This window comes from Barbus barbus (assembly GCF_936440315.1).
Source record: "Barbus barbus genome assembly, chromosome: 29".
In the NCBI taxonomy this organism is placed as follows: Eukaryota; Metazoa; Chordata; class Actinopteri; order Cypriniformes; family Cyprinidae; genus Barbus; species Barbus barbus.
Genome location: NC_136757.1, coordinates 29,788,596 through 29,808,595, shown reverse-complemented (window position 1 = coordinate 29,808,595; position 20,000 = coordinate 29,788,596). Strand labels below are relative to the sequence as shown.

The window sequence follows — 20,000 nt, the reverse complement described above, 5'->3', positions numbered from 1 at the left end:
TAAAACTGGCAAAAAAATAAATATTGAAATGAACTGAAATAAAATTTAAAATCATTTTATTTTAACTAGTTGCCAAGGCAACTCATTTCCTCATTTTCATTTAATTCAACTTAAAGTTCTAAACAGCTGACTAAACAAACTAAAATTAAATAAATAAATCAAAATATATACATAAAAACAAATAAATACCAAAAAATTCAGACACATTAACAAAAAATAGACATGACAAAAACACACAACAAAAGCTCTAAACCTTTCACTAAAATTTAAATGAAAGCAGAATATATAAAAATAAACTACAATAGTGTATCACTGATACTATAACCCTGGTGATGATGTCATGCTGCTGAGGGCAAAGGTGAAGGCCAGGATCTTATCAAAGCAAACCTTTTACAGATCTGCACTGTTTCACCCCACATGACATTTAACCTGATTTCACAGTAATCGGCCAATCAGGATCATCCAGTCAGGTTAATAATTCTTCATCTGCATGTTTGACGATATAAAAGCATCTCTTAGACTCTCTGGAGTTACTTTACATTCACCAGTCACCATGTCGTTCAGTGGGAAATATCAGCTGGAGAGTCAGGAGGGATTCGTGGAGTTCATGAAGGCTATCGGTTAGTGCATATCTAAAATGATTGCATGGATGTGATGAATGCTGCATGAGCTGCTGGTAAAATGAGCAGTTGCATGCATTGCATTGAGTATTTCATGCATTGCACTGAGTGTTGCATGCATTGCATTAAGTGTTGCATGCATTGCAGTAGTGTTGCATGCATTGCATTAGGTGTTGCATGCATTGCATTAAGTGTTGCATGCATTGCATTAGGTGAAGCATGCATTGCTTTAAGTGTTTCATGTATTGCATTGCTCATCACTTGCATGCTGTTTCAGGTCTTCCTGATGATCTGATAGAGAAAGGCAAAGACATCAAAAGCGTGTCTGAGATCGAGCAGAACGGAGATCAGTTCAAAGTGACCGTCACCACCGGATCCAAAGTCCTGACCAACAGCTTCACCATCGGACAGGAGGCTGAGATCGAAACGCTGACCGGAGAGAAAGTCAAGGTAGCGCTGCGCTCACAGACATGCATGCAGTAGTTTATGAGCGTCTGATTGCATTGATAATAATGCTGTTGTTTGTGTTCTAGGCTGTTGTGAATAAAGAGGGAAACAAGCTGAAGGTCGTCCTGAATAAAATCACGTCCATCACGGAGCTGGTGGATGCAAACACGCTGGTGAATGTGAGTGTCAGATCAGCGTTTATCATCAGCACCTGTGATGTTTTATAGAGTTTTATAGAGTTACACTCATGTGAATGCTGTTGTGTTTCAGACTCTGACTCTCGGCAGCCTCGTCTACAAGAGGATCAGCAAACGCCTGGCCTAAAAACAGACCACACTCGCCATGACTTGACAAAAAGAACAAAGGGATTTTTTTTTATTAAAGATTTCTCAAAATCAGATTTGTGTGTTTATTTGTATTATTCGAAAGAGAAGGTTTGTGTTGTGCATGTGTTCAGCTAAAACTAAAACCATCAAAATATGATTTTCCTTATTAGAAATAAAATAAACATTAAATTAAATAAAAGGTAAAAAAGGAAAAAATTACTTTTTTTTTCAGCTGCAACATTTCTGATTTTTGTTTAGTCTAACTTGAGGTATTAAAATAACTAAAACTAAGTAAACTAAAGTTAATGAGTAAAATTTCATAAAACTATATATAAAAAAAAAATCTAATAAAATTAAGGGAAAAAAAACACAACAAAATTGCTAAAATTTTAAAATTAACATGAAAACAGAAACAATTTTATTAAAATCTAATCCAAAATATTACAAGGGCAACATTTCTGATTTTTGTTGCTGATCTGCTACTATAGTAGACTTACATTGACGGAATGTTCAAATGAGCCAAGACTATTCAAACTCCAACTGTAAACATACTTCTGTCTGTCCCTGTCTGTCGTGCTGCTGAGAGGTTTGCGATTGTAGCTCTGTGTAGCTTCGCTTTTCTGTTGAATCTCTATCTTACTTTCACTCTCTGTTGTTTAAAGTGATAATACATAACATAGGTTTCATAGACAATTGGACGAGTTTTTGGGGCAGACCTGACCTGTTGAAAAGAGATGGTGTTCATCCCTCTTGGGGTGGTGCAGCTCTTCTCTCTAGAAATATGGCACATAGTCTTAGAGTTCGTACTTGACTAACTGGGGCCCAGGTCAGGAAGCAGACAGACTGGCTAAACCGACCATCTGCTAGCCGCCTCACGTCACAGAAGTCAGTTAATTCTCAGCACATAGAGACTGTGTCTGTTCCCCGAACTAGAAAATACAGAAAGCATCCAGACCAAATTAAGAGTAACAAGTTAATTGATGTTCAACAAATAAAAAACAGATATAATACAGATAAACAAATGATGAAGCTTGGCTTATTGAATATTAGATCCCTTTCTACAAAAGCACTTTTTGTAAATGATAATATCACTGACCATAAACTAGATGTGCTTTGTTTGACAGAAACCTGGCTAAAACCAGATGAATACATTACTTTAAACGAGTCTACCCCCAAGATTACAGTTACAAACATGAACCGCGTCCAAAAGGTAAAGGGGGAGGTGTTGCCACAATTTATAGCAATATTTTCAGTATTTCTCAGAGGTTGGGTTTCAAGTATAATTTGTTTGAAGTTATGGTGAAGAAACAAGTGTTAATGATAAATCCCCTGTGATGTTTGTACTGTATACAGGCCACCAGGGCACCATGCAGACTTTATTAAAGAATTTGCTGATTTTCTATCTAAGTTAGTACTGGCTGCAGATAAAGTCCTAATTGCTGGTGATTTTAATATCCATGTTGATAATGAAAGAGATTTGTTGGGATCAGCATTTATAGACATTCTAAACTCCATTGGTGTTAAACAACACGTTTCAGGACCTACTCATTGTCTAAATTATACTCTAGATTTAATACTGTCACATGGAATTGATGTCAGTGGCGTTGAAATATTGCAGCAGAGCGATGATATCTCAGATCATTATCTAGTTTCGTGTATATTCCATATAGCTAAAGCTGTAAATTCTACTCCTTGTTACAAATATGGTAGAACCATCACTTCTACCACAAAAGACTACATTATAAATAATCTTCCTGATTTATCTCAATTCCTCAGCATATCCAATAGCTCAGAACAGCTTGATGATGTAACAGAAACTCTCTCTTTTCTAGCACTTTAGATACGGTTGCTCCTTTATTCTTAAGGAAGATTAAGGAAAAGAGTCCAACACCGTGGTATAATAAGCACACTCAGGCTCTAAAGAGAGCAGCCCGGAAAATGGAGCCCAGCTGGAGAAAAACTAAACTAGAGGTATTTCGTATTGCTTGGCAGGAAAGTACCCTATCCTACAGAAAAGCATTAAAAACTCTCTTAGAAGAAAACAAGTATTTATTTAATACAGTAGCTAAATTAAGAAAACATATACCATCAGCAGGTGCAGACATTACCCAGCAGCAGCGTAGTAATGACTTTATGAACTTCTTTACTTCCAAGATCAAAATTATTAGAGATAAAATTGTAACCATATAATATTTCTATCTATCTATCTATCTATCTATCTATCTATCTATCTATCTATCTATCTATCTATCTATCTATCTATCTCTTAATCTTTAAAACTACTTTAAACTTCAAACTATTTCAGACTGAAAACCGTCAAACTTAAACTTTTTAATCTTCTTAAACTTTTTTTGTAAAATACAATATGAACATATTTAAAAATTGCACTTGGGAAGGAAAAACATGATGAAGATCTCTATAATATCACAGTTGTTTCTCCTTAAATTGAGCTAAAATTTTGAGTTTTTCATGAGTTTCCTTATACAACTGTTTTTTTCTGAGAAAAAGATAATTTCATGTGTCTCCTCTCGAGATTTAGAAAATAATGTCTCAAACTGTGCTCAAAATCTGCAAACAAGTCAGCACAAAGTCATTTCTCATCTAATGATTTGAGCACTGATTTTATAGCTCTAGACTCTTTCTGAATGATGACTATTGACTCATTTGTGTCTGTTTGAGGAGAAACATTGAGACAAAATGCCGTATAACTCGTTCAATCTCTTGAGCAATGAAAGAGCAAATAAAACACAAACATCATACTTTAAACCTGATGGAATTTTAATTACAAAAAACTTTACAATTCAAAGTAACACTCAAAAGTCTGAAAAAAATCCTTTTTAGAAGCAGCGCTGTGTGAGCTTTGTTTCCTAATCTAGATGTCTATATTATATTCTGAAAATTGCATATGCGTCTGCATAGATGTGAGTGTTGTGTTGACCTGAGCGTGTTTGTTACAGTGCATCGCATCGCTGCGGTTCATTGTTATTCAGTCACTTTCTGCGGAACAGGTTCTTGATGCTCTCGGTGGCCGGTTCTGCCATCATCCTCATGGGCTGGTTCTTCAGCGCCGCCTCACGCATTGAGTGATACACGTACTCGTTCTGCTTGAACATGCGCAGCTCCATCTCCGTCTGCATGCGCATGGCCTGATGGGAGACGGACAAGTTCAAACACATGTCCTTCTAAACACGTATGCTGCTATTTAATCCGGTGACACATGCTCAACAAGTCCTTATTTGGAGTTGAAAGTCATGCAGATGTTGCTTTCAAATGCTTTTAGAATTAGGAATTTGTTAATTTGACATCATGCATTGGAATAATCTTTGTATCATGTTTTCTTATATTTAGTTTTATTCATAAAAACGGTATAATACATTGCTATCACTTGTTTATGCATGGTATCTCACAAAATCATCTATTTTGCATAAAGTAATACATCATGCATTCAATTTAGAATTTTTAAAATATATTTTTTAAATTTCTTATTATTAAAAATATATTTAATATTATTATATTTGTATATAATCTTAATTTCTATTACTTATTTTATGCATTGCATCTTAGAAAATCATTTATTACATATAGTAATTCCTTTTGTGTAAAGTAATGCATATATCACGACATGGATTCCAGTTGAAAAAAATATTTGAATCTTTTTTATTATATTTTAAATTTTTATTATTAAGAATATATCACTTTTACTTCTTTATGCATGGTAATTTATTGTAATGCATTGTACACAAAGTAATTCATATATAATGCATATTTTATGACATGCATTCAAGTTGAAAAAATCTTTTAGTCATTTTTATAATCAAAAATATATTTATATTTAAAATTATATTAATTTATTTATGCATGGTATCTTGCAAAATAATTTATTTTGGATAAAGTAAACCATTAAATAGGAATAATTAGTAATAAGGAATACTTTGCCTATTAACTAATTTCTTGCTAAAAATAAAAATAAAATCATAAAACATGTTTGTTACTTGAAATAAATGTTAACTGAAATAAAATAAAATAAAATAAACTTATTTTATTTAATCTAGTTGCCGTTGAGATTCTCTTTTATGTTTAGTTCAAGTTGAAGTACTGAAATAACAAAAAAGAAAGAACTAAAATTGAAATAAATATTGATAAAAAACAATATTTGAACAAGCAAATAAATAAATAAATTTCAGCAAACTTATTATATCAAGAAAATAAAAATGAATACTAATTCTTAATATGAATAAAAACTATAATAGTATATCAATAACATTGCTCTGAACTCCACTGAGGGTTATTATCATGTTTACCTCCAGGTCTTTGGTGATGGGGTGTGTTGGGCCATGGGTGATCATCAGGATGGCGTAGGCTTTGCAGATCATGCCGTGAGCGACCTCGATGAAGCCGGCCTGCCAGTGCGTCACGCCGGCCCTCATCGTGGCCATTCCCAGCTGAGCATTATTGGGATGGTACAGTTTCCTGATTCAACAGACACACACACACACATATAAAGGTGTTTTTAACCATGCATGACTGAATGAAGCTCTCTCTCTCTCTCATGCATGCATGCACACACACTTACATGTATCCCTCCACCATCTTGCACACATATAAAGGTGTTTTTAACCGTGCATGACTGAATGAAGCTCTCGCTCACATGCATGCATGCACACACACTCACAAGTATCCCTCCACCATCTTGCGTGCGTATGTTGAGGCCTCCTCGAAGAACTGCAGGTAGGACAGCACCTCGCTGAGCGTGCTCCATATGCGCAGCTGATAGATGTGTGTGTCGGCCAGAACGTTCTCCTGCTTCTCCACACACTCGCGGCAGATCTTCACCACCTGCGCACACGCTCACGTTAAACACCTGCGCTTTCATCTTCAGCGGCGCAGATCGGCTGTATCAATCTCATCAGTACCTCGTTGTAGTTTGCTTCTATCCGGGCCTTTTCCATCTTTTCCAGCATCATCCGGCTGTATTCTGTGATTTCTTTCACCGTTTCTTCTGGCACCTTTAGAGCAGAAGATATGTAAAATTCAGCATTAAACCTGATACTGGTAAATAATTCTTATGCAAACAAACTCTTTTGCCATCTTTTGAAAGCTGGTCTTTTTAAAACATTGTTAGATTGCAATAAAAGTGTATCTAACTACATTAAACTAAAGAAGGCAATATCTACTACAAATATCTGACAATTATTTTTACCAACAATATAGCACAAAACAAGAGAATTTCAATTATGTTGTTTATTATAAAAAGTAAATTATAACTGTAATATTTTTTTACATTTGTTTTTATTACTTATTTATTCATGTTCTCGAAGAAAATATTTAATTTTGCATTATGTAAAGCATAAAATAACTTTACATTTATTGTTTATGCACTCTTTTGTACTTATTACCGTATTGAAGTACAGCACAAAAATTCAAATAACTTTGCAAAATCAATAATTACCATCTCAATTAAGGTGTAAATACCTCAATATAATTGAGATGGTAATTATTGATTTTGCAAAGTTATTTAAATTTTTTGTGCTGTACTTTAATACGGTAATAAGTAATACATTTATAATAAATGCAATAATAAAACTAGAAAACATCCTTCCTTGATACAATTTTGTGAAAAATATCAGATAAATTATATATTTTATAAATAATATTATATAATTTTAAACTAATATAAATTTGCATAATTTTTTAATTCAGTGAAATGAACTGATTATTCATTCAGACTTTCCAATAATAAACAGTGATTTTATAAATACTAATATACATAAAAATGTATACATTAATTTGATAAAAATGACCTAATTCATGTAAATAAATTCATTGAACTAATTATCTGTGAACAAAAACCTAAAACTGCATTGCATTTATTTCAAGTTAACTGGTTCATTGAACTGATGCTGTGAACAACCTAAATTCACTTCAATAAATCATAACAAATAAAATAAATAATTAATAAATTCATTTTGAAAACCTACCCAACACCCATATACTTATAACTAAATGGACGCAGCCTTTCATTTGATAGAAACATGTTAAACAAAGAAACATTGAACAAACAAACTCAGTCAGACATCTGATTATTAATACATAATCTAAATAAAATAAATATTAATACATTTATGTAATAAAACTAGATGTCACCCTCATTTATACAACTGAACAGAATGCATTTAACTATTATTACAGGAGTATTGAATCAGTTTGCATTCGTGGGCACTTTCTGAATGAAATACAAACTATAATACACTGCAATTAAACCCACACACAAGTCTTTCAGAGGATGAATGTCCTTTACTCTTCTGACTCATTATAATGTTCCTCTTGTGTTGTGAGGGTCAGTAACACGAGCCTGTGTCTCAGACTGGAGTTCGGCTCCTTATCTAGTGGACTGACTGAAGGACTGCTATATTTAACAGCACTAATCTCTCCAGGACTGCAGACTGGAAACTCCCTCATATCTGACCATTCATACATGTGTGCATCTGTTACGCTTCGCTCACTGCACACATGACACTACATAGTGCACTCTACTGTGTCGTCATTATTCACGTTCATGCTGTCTCAAACCCGTGTGGCTTTTAGCAGCGTATCTGCTTTTACAGGACTTTTTTGTTCTTTTTATGGCTGGTCACTGTCCGCTTTCACGGCATTGAAAAGAGCAGCAGGAACAGCCTCTTTCTGTGTTCTTCCACACACAAGTAAATGATGATTTGTGGGTGAACTATCCCTTAAATCTGATGCAGCATTGTGATTTTTGCAGTATTTTTGTGACACAGATGCATGTGGAATCTTATTTCAAACAAAGTCTGAATAGCAAGATTTAAATTCAGAATTTAGAGGAAACATTGTCAGAATTGTGAGATTTAGACTCAGAATTCAAGAAACTGCAAATCTACAAGAAAAACTCTGAACTGTGAGATATAGTCACAACGACTTGTATTGCATGGCAGAAACAAGCTTCCACAGATGTCTTATTTTAGGCCAAAGCACATCCGAGAGTGATTTAATTCACCTTCTCTCCCTCCACCAGCGCTCCGGCCAGCTTCAGGTCGTCTTTGGTTTTGTTGATGCAATGCTCGCAGGTGCAGTCGAAGAAGTACTGCTGCTTCAGCAAACGCCTGCGATCTTCAGACAGGTTCAGAAAGTCCACGTACGCCACGGTCACTTCTTCTCCGGGGCTGATCTTTCCCAGCGCTCGCAGCTCAATCCTGCGACACAGACAAGCTCAGTGGGCTTATGACAGAATCAGGAGCGCAAGATGAGACCAAACGGATGAGAAGACACAGAACTAGTCTCAAAAGCAGATCCTGCGCTCAGCAGGCCCTGTAGATCAAGTAAGTTAACATAAAGAAACACTAACTACTCAAAAAACACATGAGTTCAGTGAAACCAGAGTCGTTTTGTATATAGACCCACATGATGATCATATACAACATCTTAACTTGATCTGACAGCAGACACAAAAGCAATGGGCCTTATTCACAAACAATTGCGTGGATTATTTATATTCATATGCACAGGACAAAAAATCACATAAAATTTCACAATGCATGTACACTGCAAAAAAATGATTCTCTTACTTAGTGTTTTGTCTTGTTTTCTAGTATAAATATCTAAACATTCTTGAATCAAGATGCATTTACTGTACAAGTAAAATGACTTAAGATATTATGTCTTGTTTAAATATAAAAAAATATAAAAATGTTGTTAGTTTTTGCTTAAAACAAGCAAAAATATCTGTCAGTGGGGCAAGAAAAATAATCTTGTTTAGCCTTTGAATTAAGATTATTTTTCTTACCCCACTGACAGACATTTTTTCTTGTTTTAAGCATAAACTCGCTTCATTTTGATGCATTTTTCATTAAAAAAGACTTCATATCTAACGACATTTTGCTTCTAAAGTAAATAAATGTATCTTGATTTATGAGTGCTTAGATATTTGTGCTAGAAAACAAGGCAAAAATATTTTGCAATGTATATAAATCAATAATAAAAAATAAGATAAAAATAAATAATTAAATAAAAATAAATAAAAATTTGATTTAAATAAATGAATAAACACATGTAACAGTACAGTACAGTAATGTAAATGTATCTTGATTCAAGAATTGTTATATTTATATTTATACTGGAAAACAAGACATAAATACTGATTAAGAAAATCATTTTTTGCTGTGTTTGCATGCTTAGTGAATGAGACCCAATGCCACACACAGACAAACCTGACAAATGTTGTTTGAGACGAGTGCAAGAAGTCGTAAACTCACATATATTTGCATATTAAAAGGTGATTAGTTGTGGTAGCTGTCAAGACAGAAATGTGTCGGAAGAATCTGCTATTAGGTGTGAAAGAGATTAAAAGAGACGACAAAAGGACCAACCACCCATCAGCACTCGCCTTTACAATACAACACCTCAGTCAACATCTGATTTACTCATCATTACAGCCATATTTCAGACAGAAATTAAACTCTGTCATCATTCATTCACTCTCATTTCTTTCATCAGTGGAACACAGAAGAAGATCGACAAACGACATTAGCATGAGTAAATGATGACAGAATTTCCATTCTGCTTTTTTCAAATAACCCACCTCTGTATGGATAGATGTTGTATAGTTTCATTTTTTTAAAACATCCGTATTTGATTTTGTGTTTAGCCCAGGTTCTAAAGTAGGTGGTGGAAGCAAACTCTCATACTGGCCCTTAAAATACATTTATTTCATTCTAAGTTCAAATCTATTAACATATTTACTGACATATTCCTCAAGACTTACTGATATAAACTTTTAATTAAACTCTATGTGGAGTACTACTTATGCACAACGCACATTTCTTAATATTAAGCCTAAAATGTGTTTTAATGCCACTTTTGATGAGGATCGTATGATCTTTGAATAATATCGGTCTTTAAATGCAAGATATTTAAAGTGTACCTGAAGCATACTCGCTATAGTTCCACTTTAACACAATCAAGTATACTTCAGCATATCTTTAGTTGGACTTCCACACAATTAAAGTGCATTAAGTACTAACATTTTCCAATTTAGCAGACTTCAAGTATATCAGTTTCGTATAATAAATTGCAGGGAATTTTAATGAAGCAAATAAATACACTGCAAAAAAAGATTTTGTTCCTTAGTATTTTTGTCTTGTTTCTAGTATAAATATCTACACATTCTTGAATCAAGATGAATTTACTTGACAAGTAAAATGACTTAAGATATTATTTCTTGCTTTATGAAAAAATATACCCAAATTGTGTTAGTTTTTGTTTAAAACAAGCAAAAATATCTGCCAAAAAAAAAACTTAAATCAAAGGCTAAACAAGATTACTTTTCTCTTGCCACATTGGCAGTTTTTATTGCTTGTTTTAAGCAAAAACACCTTTTTTTTCAGAAAACAAGATAATAATTTTCTGCAGTGTATGTAAATGTATTTGTAGTATACTTAGTATGAAATAAATGTATTTCAAATACGTTTTAGTATATTTAGTTTTCACAAGGGGAAAGCCGCTCTTTCAGCGTCTCTGTCGTGTTTTTTGGCAGTGTTTGGGTAGTTGATTATCTGATGGATGTGATGATAGAAAGCGGAGAGATGAAGATCTGATGAAGAGAGGTAGAGCTGAATAGACCCACCTCGTCTGAGAGTGATACATAGTATCGACAGCCGACTGACTGAAACACAAAGCAAGAAGCCGTTTGCAAGCCACTGAATCTCAGGATACTGTTATCAATCAAATCCTGTTCTCGTTTTCACTTTAAAGAGGTGAATAACTGCATGTAATTCATTGCATTTAATTATGTACATTATGTCTGGAGGTGGAAAGTGTATTGTATTATAAATACAGTATACACTAGTGTTCAAAAGTTTGAGGTTGGGAATATTTTTAATGTTTTGGAAAAAGTCTCGGATGCATTTATTTGATCAAAAATACAGTAAAAATGTGAAATATTATTTAAATTTAAAATAGCACTTTTCTATGTGAATATGTGTTAAACTGTAATGTATTTCTGTGATCTGCAGCTGTATTTTCAGCATCATTACTCCAGTCTTCAGTGTCACATGATCTTCAGAAATCATAATAATATACTGATTTACTGCTCAACAAACATTTCTGATTATTATCAATGTTGAAAACATTGCTGCTCAATATTTTTGTGGAAACCGTGATAGAGTTTATTTTTAGGATTCACAGATGAATAGAAAGTCATGGAAACCTGTTTTCCCAACTGAATAAAAGAAAAAGGGTGATTGCAACTCCTTGTCCCTCAATTCTGACTTTCTTCTCACAATTGCAAGAAAAACAGTCAGAATTGTGAGATAAATTTCCATAAAAAGTTCAAAAGAACAGCATTTATTTGAAATGGAAATCTTTAGTAACATTATGAATGTCTTTACTGACACTTTTGATCAATTTAATGCATCCCTGATGAATAAAAGAAGCCTATTAATTTCTTTCAAAATAAATTAAAATAAATCTGACCTCAAACTTTTGAATGCCAGTATATCTGATGCCATACATGTGAGGGATTTATTGCTAAAATGAGAAGTAGTTGGTTTCCTTGCACCGGAAGACGTTCTCTGTGCTCTCCTTTCATGGAATCCTGTTAACCGAGAAGCTCTTTTCTGCTCATCATGAGTTGAATGTGACATTTCACAAACGTGATTAGACAAAAATGCATGTACATAGCAAACACTAATGATCTCTGTATCGTATGGCACACACAGGCCACACTATTCGGTTAATGCATGCTTTTCATGGAAACCTGAATCACATGAGCTGCAGGGTTATTCCCTTCCCAACTCTTTCAGTTCAGACTCTCACTTCCTCTGCCATCTTCTCTCTGATTCCTCTCCCACCAGCGATACTTTCACCTGTTCGCTCTCACGCTCCTCCAGAGGATGTGAAGACCGGTGTTTCTCCACTTACTTGCCGTTGTTGAGCATGACGGTGCAGTTGGGCCAGCAGTCGTGATTGACCAGACACAGGTTTGGGAACAAACCGACGCCGACGGCCTGCAGACCTCGCTGATCGCTCACCATAAACCCGTTACAGTTGATCTGACACACATAAAAGAAGAGTTACAGCGTTACATATGAATATAGGGCTGGGCGATTTCATTGAAAAATTTGAAATATAATATTTTACCACGATTTTATTTTATTTTGGTTAAAGGCAGAGCCAATCCTCCCTATACGCAAAGTATGTAAGCTGCATAGGGCCCCCGAAACACCAGGGGGCCCCCTTGCTCTCAAAGATGATTTAGTTTCGTTTTTGAATTTCGCCACCCACCCTGGTCTTTCTGACTCGAGCAGAGGACCGTCGGCTGGCGCTCTGGGAGATCTGAGGGTCACAGTAAGAGCTTCCCGCCGGGTACATCCCCACGGACCTCTTACTCCTCACGCAGCGATCGTCCCGTCCGGTTGCCAGGTGATTTCGCTAGTCCGTCCCGCGGGACCGCCAGCATTTCATTCGGCGCACTGCCCGAGGATCAGATGTCGATTGCAGCATCAGAGGATGGGCTTTCGTCCTCCGAGGATGAAGGTTCGGCGGTGCTGACCCCCTCGGGTGTGGTCGCCACTACCGAACCGGACCCGGAGTTGACGGCCATGCTTGCCCGGGCAGCCGCGGGGATCGGGCTGGAAGTCAACAGACCGCCCAGTCCCGAGCCCTCGCGGCTGGATGATTGGTTTATCGGTGCGGGACGCGGCTCACAACCGCGCTCTGCCCCAGTGCCTTTCTTCCCGGAGGTGCATGAGGAGCTGACGAAGTCGTGGACGGCCCCTTTCACGGCCAGAAGCCGCTCGTCTGCCTCCTCCGTCCCCACTACCCTCGATGGTGGGGCAGCCAGGGGGAACAAGGACATTCCCCAGGTGGAGAGAGCGATTGCGATGCACTTGTGCCCGCAAAATGATGCCATTTGGAGGAACCATCCGCATCTGTGGGATGCAGTGCCTCCCCGTGCACCTCTAGCCAGTCCCCCTAGGGTTTGGCGGGGATGAGTTAGATTGCACCACCTTCTGTTCCATCCAGCCTTACTCCCCTTCGCTGCACCACTGCGGGTACATTGGTTGTTCCTTTGGTGCCACTTGCACGGTGTCTGGGGGTGTGGCTTGAGCTGTCCAGCCCGTCTTGCTGGCTTATTCGCACAATCCGACTCGGCTATGCGATTCAGTTCGCCAGGCGACCTCCCAAGTTCAGTGGCTTTCTCGAGACTTCGGTGGCAGTCCGAGACTCACCTGTCTTGCGGGAGGAGATTGCTGTCCTCCCGGCAAAGGATGAAATCGAGCCGGTCCCTCCAGTCGAGATGAGGCAGGGGTTTTACAGCCCTTACTTCATCGTGCCCAAGAAAGGCGGTGGCCTTCGACCAATCCTGGATCTGCGAGTCTTGAATCGGGCCCTGCACAAGCTCCCGTTCAAGATGTTGATGCAGAAGCGCATTATCAAGTGCATCCAGTCCCGGGATTGGTTTGCAGCGTTCGACCTGAAGGACGTTTACTTTCATGTCTCGATCCTTCCTCGACACAGACCGTTCCCACGGTTCGCGTTCGAGGGGCGGGCATGGCAGTACAGGGTCCTCCCCTTCGGGCTCTCCCTGTCCTCCCGTGTCTTCAAAAAGGTTGCGGAGGGCGCCCTTGCTCCGTTACGGGAAGTGGGCGTCAGGATCCTCAACTATCTCGACGACTGGCTCATCCTGGCCCAGTCGCGAGAACAGTTGTGCGGTCACAGGGACCTGGTGCTGTGGCACCTCAGCCAGTTGGGGCTTTAGGTCAACTGGGAAAAGAGCAAGCTCTCCCCTGTGCAGAGAATCTCTTTTCTCGGTGTGGAGTTAGACTCCGTGAGTATGACGGCACGTCTCACGGACGAGTGCGCCCAATCGGTGCTGAACTGCCTGAGTTCCTTCAGAGGCAGGACAGTGGTTCTGCTGAAACAGTTTTAGAGGCTCCTGGGGCATATGGCATCTGTAGCTGCAGTCACACCGCTCGGGTTGCTTCATATGAGACCACTTCAGCACTGGTTACACTCACGAATCCTGAGATGGGCATGGCGCCACGGTACACATCGTGTGACCATCACGCAATCGTGTCGCCTCTCTTTTAGCCCCTGGATGGACCTTGCTTTTCTACTTGCCGGGGTGCCCTTAGAACAAGTGTCCCGGCATGTTGTTGTCACAACAGATGCCTCCAGCACGGGCTGGGGCGCTACATGCAACGGGCAGGCAGCCTCGGGGATCTGGACAGGGCCTCGACTGCTTTGGTACATCAACTGCCTAGAGCTGCTGGCAGTGCATCTGGCCTTGAGGCAGTACTGGCCACACCCGACCTGAATACGTGCCTATGGTTCCCACCATGCCCTTCCGCGATCAGGTGGTGAACCTGCAAGCACTGCCCTCGGAGGAGGCGGACCCAGCCTTGGCGTTGCTGTGTCTCGTAAGAGCGTTGCGTATATACGTGGACCGCACCCGGAGCTTAAGAGGCTCTGAGCAGCTCTTTTTTCTGCCATGGAGGTCAGCAGAAAGGGAAGGCTGTCTCCAAGCAGAGGTTGGCCCACTGGATAGTGGATGCCATTGCCTTGGCCAAAGACTATAGAATACCTAAGACGTATTGTTTTGAATGGGGAAAAATGCAACACTCAATATGGCCGCTCAATCGCAAGAAGCCCCGCCTTCTGAATGAAAGAGCCTCTTTGGCAGACATCTGTAGAGCTGCGGGCTGGGCGACACCGAACACCTTTGCGAGAATTTACAGTCTCCACACTGAGCCAGTTTCTTCCGTGTGTTAGGTAACAGGTAAGTGGCGGGAAGAGTTGGCCGGTGTCACGCTTGCTGCGCCATTCCCCCTCACCCAGGGATACAAGCACCTTTTTCCTCCTCCAGTTTAGTTCCCCGGACGGCGAACCCTGGTGGAGTTACTCCAGCACCCCCGGAAGTCAGACTGGGCGGAGCAGTCTGACGCCAGGCCCAGTACTGTCATATGTAGTACTGCCCCAGGCCTGGGTCAGTCCATATCAGTGTCTCCACATGTCACCTCCCTACAGGCAGGATGTGGTCTCCGTAGCGCCCTTCTCTGGAAGGCCCGCTTCCCCGTCGTTACTGCCAAGTTGTAACAACAAATAGGAAAGACTTGAAGCTATCTTTCATTGAAGGTCGAAATCCCTTCTGATTTCTGTGGGGAAAGGAACAGCGGCTTGGCCATCTCCAGCAGTGATGTACTCACCTTTGGTCCCTGTGGGTACCAAGGTCAGCGAATTTGCGGTGGGGCGATGGGAAGGTTGTGACCTTTTGCATGGCATTTGTCTGGCACGCGCTAGCTTGTCAACATCTGCATGCCACTAGGTTGTGACGAGGTTCAGGTTGTGGCGCTTTCCATAGACCCCTAATGTCGTAACGACATAACTCGTAGTGACCGACAGATAGGGAACGTCTCCCTGATGGAGGGAATGGAGACGTTATGTCCCCATGCCACAATATTGAATCATCGCTGGTTGCCAGGGACACGTTCTCGGCTCCTCAGCGGAAAACCTGATGAGTGGATGCACCTGTCGCCCTTTTATACCCGTATGCACGGGGAGTGGCTCAGGTATGCAAAATCCACTAGCCAATTTCATTGGCGTTTTCTCTTATCAGAGGTGATCGGGGCTCCCAGGTAAATCCCCTAATGTCGTCACGACATAACGTCTCCATTCCCTCCATCAGGGAACGAGGGTTAAGTACGTAACAGAGACGTTCTTTTCGTATTTTATTACCATTTTCTAAACTATAGCAAATAAAAAAAAAATTGAAAAAAAAAGATTTTCTTACTTAATGTTTCTGTCTTGTTTTCAAATATAAATATCTAAACATTCTTGAATCAAGATTATTTTTCTTGCGCCACTGGCAGATATTTCTGCTTGTTTTAAACAAAAACTAACAAAATTTAGATTTTTATTATTTATTTATTTATTTTATAAAACAAGACTTAATATCTTCAATCATTTTATTTGTACAGTAAATTCATCTTGATTCAAGAATTTTTTTATATTTATACTAGAAAACGAGACAAAAACACTAAGTAAGAGAATAATAATGCAGTGTAAACTGTGATAATATGTTGAGAGAAATGTTGAAGGTGTCTGAATAAATTTTGATTTGACTGTATTTCATGCATCGTTTCTGCAAAGATATTTAACAAGTGAATTTGTTGTACATTCACACCATGTTGAACTTCATGTGTGTTGCACTTGGAATAAAACTTTATTTAATCAGATTTTGCAAGGTTTTGCAAGTTGAATCATGTTGTAGTTATGTTTTAAACATAAAAAAAAAAAAAAAAAATCAAGATTAAATTTTTTGCCATATTGGCCCGACCTACTTCTGAGCAGCTATAATGATGACTGTAAGTTCACGCACCACTCCGAGGATGTGGGAGACGTTATCCACCGTGCGCGGTTTGCTGGAACGAGGCCAGTAGTCTAGAAAGTTGTGTATGTCGATTTTGAAGTCTTTGAGGTCGTCTTCGGAGATGTCATAGATGTGGTCCTCCAGCTCCTCCAGGCTGGTCAGCTGCGTGTCAGAGACCACGCTTCCCTCCTTATCCATACGCCACAAGATGCGAGCGGCGAGACTAACACACACAACATCAGATTTCACATCATTTCTGCCACATATATGAGCATGAACGCTATGTGCAGACCATTAATCTTAACCATGAAAAACATGACCAATGTCTATACGTTACATAACACTAGACTGAAAACACCAGCATAAAATGTGCATGCGATGTTCTTCCTCAGTATTTTTGTCTTGTTTTCTTGTACAAATATCTAAACATGATATACTTACTTGAGAAGCAAAATGGCTTGAAAAATAGAAAGTGAGCTATGATCAAAACTAAAAAGAATATCTGCTAATGGGTCAGAAAAATAATCTTGTTTTTCCTTTGAATTAAGTTAATTTTTCTTGTTTTAAATCACTTAAAGACATAAGGCAAGACTTCATATGTATTTTAAGTGATTTTGCTTCAAGTAAATATATTTTCTGCTGATTTGGTGTTCCCTGTCAAAAATCACTTCATCTTTCAAAAATGGCTTGTAAAAATTGAATCTTTTTGTCAACTTGTTTTCTTTCAGTTAGAACAGGTTTTGTGTTTCTTTTTGTAGCTGATTGATCGTAGTCTTCATTGAGTTAAAAAACAAAAAATCAGAGCAGAGCTCAACATTGAGCCGCACTGTGAAAGAGCCAATCAGAGCAGAGCTCAACATTATTATTCATGACCCTTCCAAATAAGGTAATAACAGACCATTTCACTCTGGGGAGAAATCCTAGGGTTGTAAATGGACATGTAAAACCGTTTCTGGAGATTTTTTTGCCCTTACCTTGAATAAACTTAAAACAAGAGGTTGAGAAAACTCAGAAATCTGCTGAAGCTGGTTGCCTTAAACGTTTAAGTTCTCTCAACTTTAGATTTTTTACAGCACTGTAAAAAAAAATTATTGTAAAAAGTTGAGCAAACTTAAAAAGTTTAAGGCAACCAGCTTCAGCAGATTTTTTAGTTTTCTCAGCTTGTTGTTTTAAGTTTATACAACAATAAGTTGAGAAAACTCAAAAATCTGCTGAAGCTGGTTGCCTTAAACTTTTTAAGTTTGCTCAACTTATTATTTTTTTTACAGTGTACTCAAGTAAATCTTTGAATAACTTGTACTTGAGTAAAAGTAAGAAAGTAATAGATTTCTAATGTAATTAATTATTAAATGATATTTATTATGAAACGTAGTGCAGTAAAAGGTACAATTTTATGCTTTGGGATGTTGTGAATTTAAGTTTTCTAAAGAAAACACTCTGATAAAGTCCAGACACTTGAAAAGTACTTTTAAAGCAGAGTAAAAATACATCGCTGCTGTCCGCCTCTGGAAAACACCAGCAAAAGCAGCTGATGCTTTTAGACCTGAGCATCTTGAAGGTGCATTGATACCATGAGCTTGGTGAAGGGTTTCTTACCGCACGTTTTCATTGGGCACTTTGCCGTAGCTCTTGATAGCAGCACACTCTTGCTTGTGTTCTTCCCAGCCAGCGCGCTGACATGTTTTATCGCAGTACTGTGCAAACCTGCACTGACCGCAGCGCTGCAGCTTCTCCTGCCGCCGGAAACAGCTGTGACAGATGCTGGCGGCGTGACTGGAGCACACAGATACAGTAACCTCTGATCAAAAACATTCATTCATTCTTGCATGCTGATCTATCTTATGCAATCCTATTTTTATACAGCAATTTCAAATTGGAAAAAGCATTCTTCATGGTGAGGAATAAAATTCTTCACTTCTGATTCTGAGTTGCTTGAATCTAATCTTGATTTTACAGGCTGTTTTTAGACGTGTTTGGGTCTGGAACCGCCACACTGATTATCTTAAAGTTATATATAGACCATCAGGAGCCACAGAGCACATGACACGACTGAATCGACCCCACCGATCATTTAAACATCAATCCCAATTTATTTTAAAGCCATTTTCACTTAGAAATTGCTTGTAAATTCCACAAAGAATTACAAAGAAACACACTGAATTAAATATGGAATTTTTAAGTGGAACAACTGCAGTATTGCTTTCTTGTAAAACACACCCATTACAATAATCTTTGTTTTATTTACAACTTTCAAAAATTTTTTTAAAAATTAAAATAATAAATGTTTACTGTGAAGTTTTTATTTTAAACTTTTGCAGTCTTAATTTTCTTAATTTAATTTCAATGAAGGTTTTAAGAAATGTTGTGTATTTTTGAAAAAGAAAAATGTTTCTCATTTTTAAGTTAATTTAAGAAAAAAATAGACAATTTGTTTTGGCACGAGTTAAAATAAGTCAACGTTTATATATAAAAAACAAACACAGTAAAAAAAAAAAAAAAAAAAAAAAAAAAAAAAATTCTATATATATATAATATATCATATTTATTTATTTATTTTTTATTTAAAGGTTTTAGTTTAGTTTAGTTTTTTTAGGGTTTTTTTGTTGCTTTTTCATATCTTATTTCAGTTATTTCAAGTAATAGAAATCTTTATTTTTATGGTTTTATTTATTTACTTATTTATTTTTAACATTTATTTAGTTATTTCAAATAACACAAATCTTTATGGTTTTAGTTTTAGCTAATGATATTATGATCATAATCCAGCTTCGACTCTTTCTCTTTAATTTTCTTTCCCATTGTGTTAACTGCATCTCAATCACATTGTGCAGAACTTATTTCAGATTATTTCATCTTCATATCTGAAATCTGTTGTGTTAATAAAAACTATAGAGGCATATTTAAAAACAAAAACTATGAAAAAAACAAAAAAACAAAGTTACTATAACTTTAACTAAGATTAAAGATGCACTTATCGAACACTACTATACGAGTTTTAACATTTGAGCAGTATTTTCATATCCTCCATCACTATGATCTAATACACCTGTGTGTTTTGTTGAACTCTTACCTGTCGAACACAACTGAAGCGAAAGGCGGTTCAGCGAACAGAACGTCTCCGGCCCAAACCTCTTTGATGGCCCGCAGACCTCTGCCTTTCCCCTCTGAGTCAAACACTTCCACAAACTCCATGTCTGTCGTCTTCACCGATGCCGATGAGCT

General features: G+C 37.8%; 2 protein-coding genes across 4 annotated transcripts in view; one reads left to right on the top strand and one right to left on the bottom strand.

Annotated features, from left to right (window-relative positions):
- The first annotated feature begins 543 nt into the window (after window positions 1-543).
- LOC306849062 (fatty acid binding protein 1-B.1) lies at window positions 544-1,465 on the top strand. The gene is made up of 4 exons (XM_079383924.1): window positions 544-620; window positions 898-1,070; window positions 1,154-1,246; window positions 1,338-1,465. The coding sequence occupies exons 1-4, from the start codon at window positions 554-556 to the stop codon at window positions 1,389-1,391; spliced, it is 387 nt and encodes a 128-aa protein (XP_079240050.1). The 5' UTR covers window positions 544-553; the 3' UTR covers window positions 1,392-1,465.
- An 889-nt stretch (window positions 1,466-2,354) lies between these two features.
- LOC306849390 (histone-lysine N-methyltransferase SMYD1-like) overlaps window positions 2,355-20,000 on the bottom strand; it is an 18,023-nt gene continuing 377 nt past the window's right edge. For 2 of the 3 annotated variants that reach the window (XM_079384361.1, XM_079384362.1), the window contains 10 exons: window positions 19,849-20,000; window positions 18,375-18,551; window positions 16,788-17,001; window positions 12,329-12,459; window positions 11,034-11,072; window positions 8,409-8,604; window positions 6,307-6,399; window positions 6,066-6,229; window positions 5,695-5,863; window positions 2,355-4,539 (listed from right to left, as the gene is read on the bottom strand). The exon at window positions 19,849-20,000 is cut by the window's right edge. In XM_079384361.1, coding sequence (XP_079240487.1) covers window positions 4,384-4,539; window positions 5,695-5,863; window positions 6,066-6,229; window positions 6,307-6,399; window positions 8,409-8,604; window positions 11,034-11,072; window positions 12,329-12,459; window positions 16,788-17,001; window positions 18,375-18,551; window positions 19,849-19,970 — 1,461 coding nt within the window. In that variant the 5' untranslated portion in view covers window positions 19,971-20,000 and the 3' untranslated portion in view covers window positions 2,355-4,383. The remainder of the gene's footprint in view (window positions 4,540-5,694; window positions 5,864-6,065; window positions 6,230-6,306; window positions 6,400-8,408; window positions 8,605-11,033; window positions 11,073-12,328; window positions 12,460-16,787; window positions 17,002-18,374; window positions 18,552-19,848) is intronic. The other variant, XM_079384363.1, reaches the window with a different exon arrangement.

Coding starts and splice junctions, on each gene's coding strand:
- LOC306849062 (XM_079383924.1), top strand. CDS start 554: ATGTCGTTCAGTGGGAAATATCAGCTGGAGAGTCAGGAGGGATTCGTG. Junction 621..897: donor GGAGTTCATGAAGGCTATCG/GTTAGTGCATAT, acceptor ATGCTGTTTCAG/GTCTTCCTGATGATCTGATA. Junction 1,247..1,337: donor ATGCAAACACGCTGGTGAAT/GTGAGTGTCAGA, acceptor GTTGTGTTTCAG/ACTCTGACTCTCGGCAGCCT.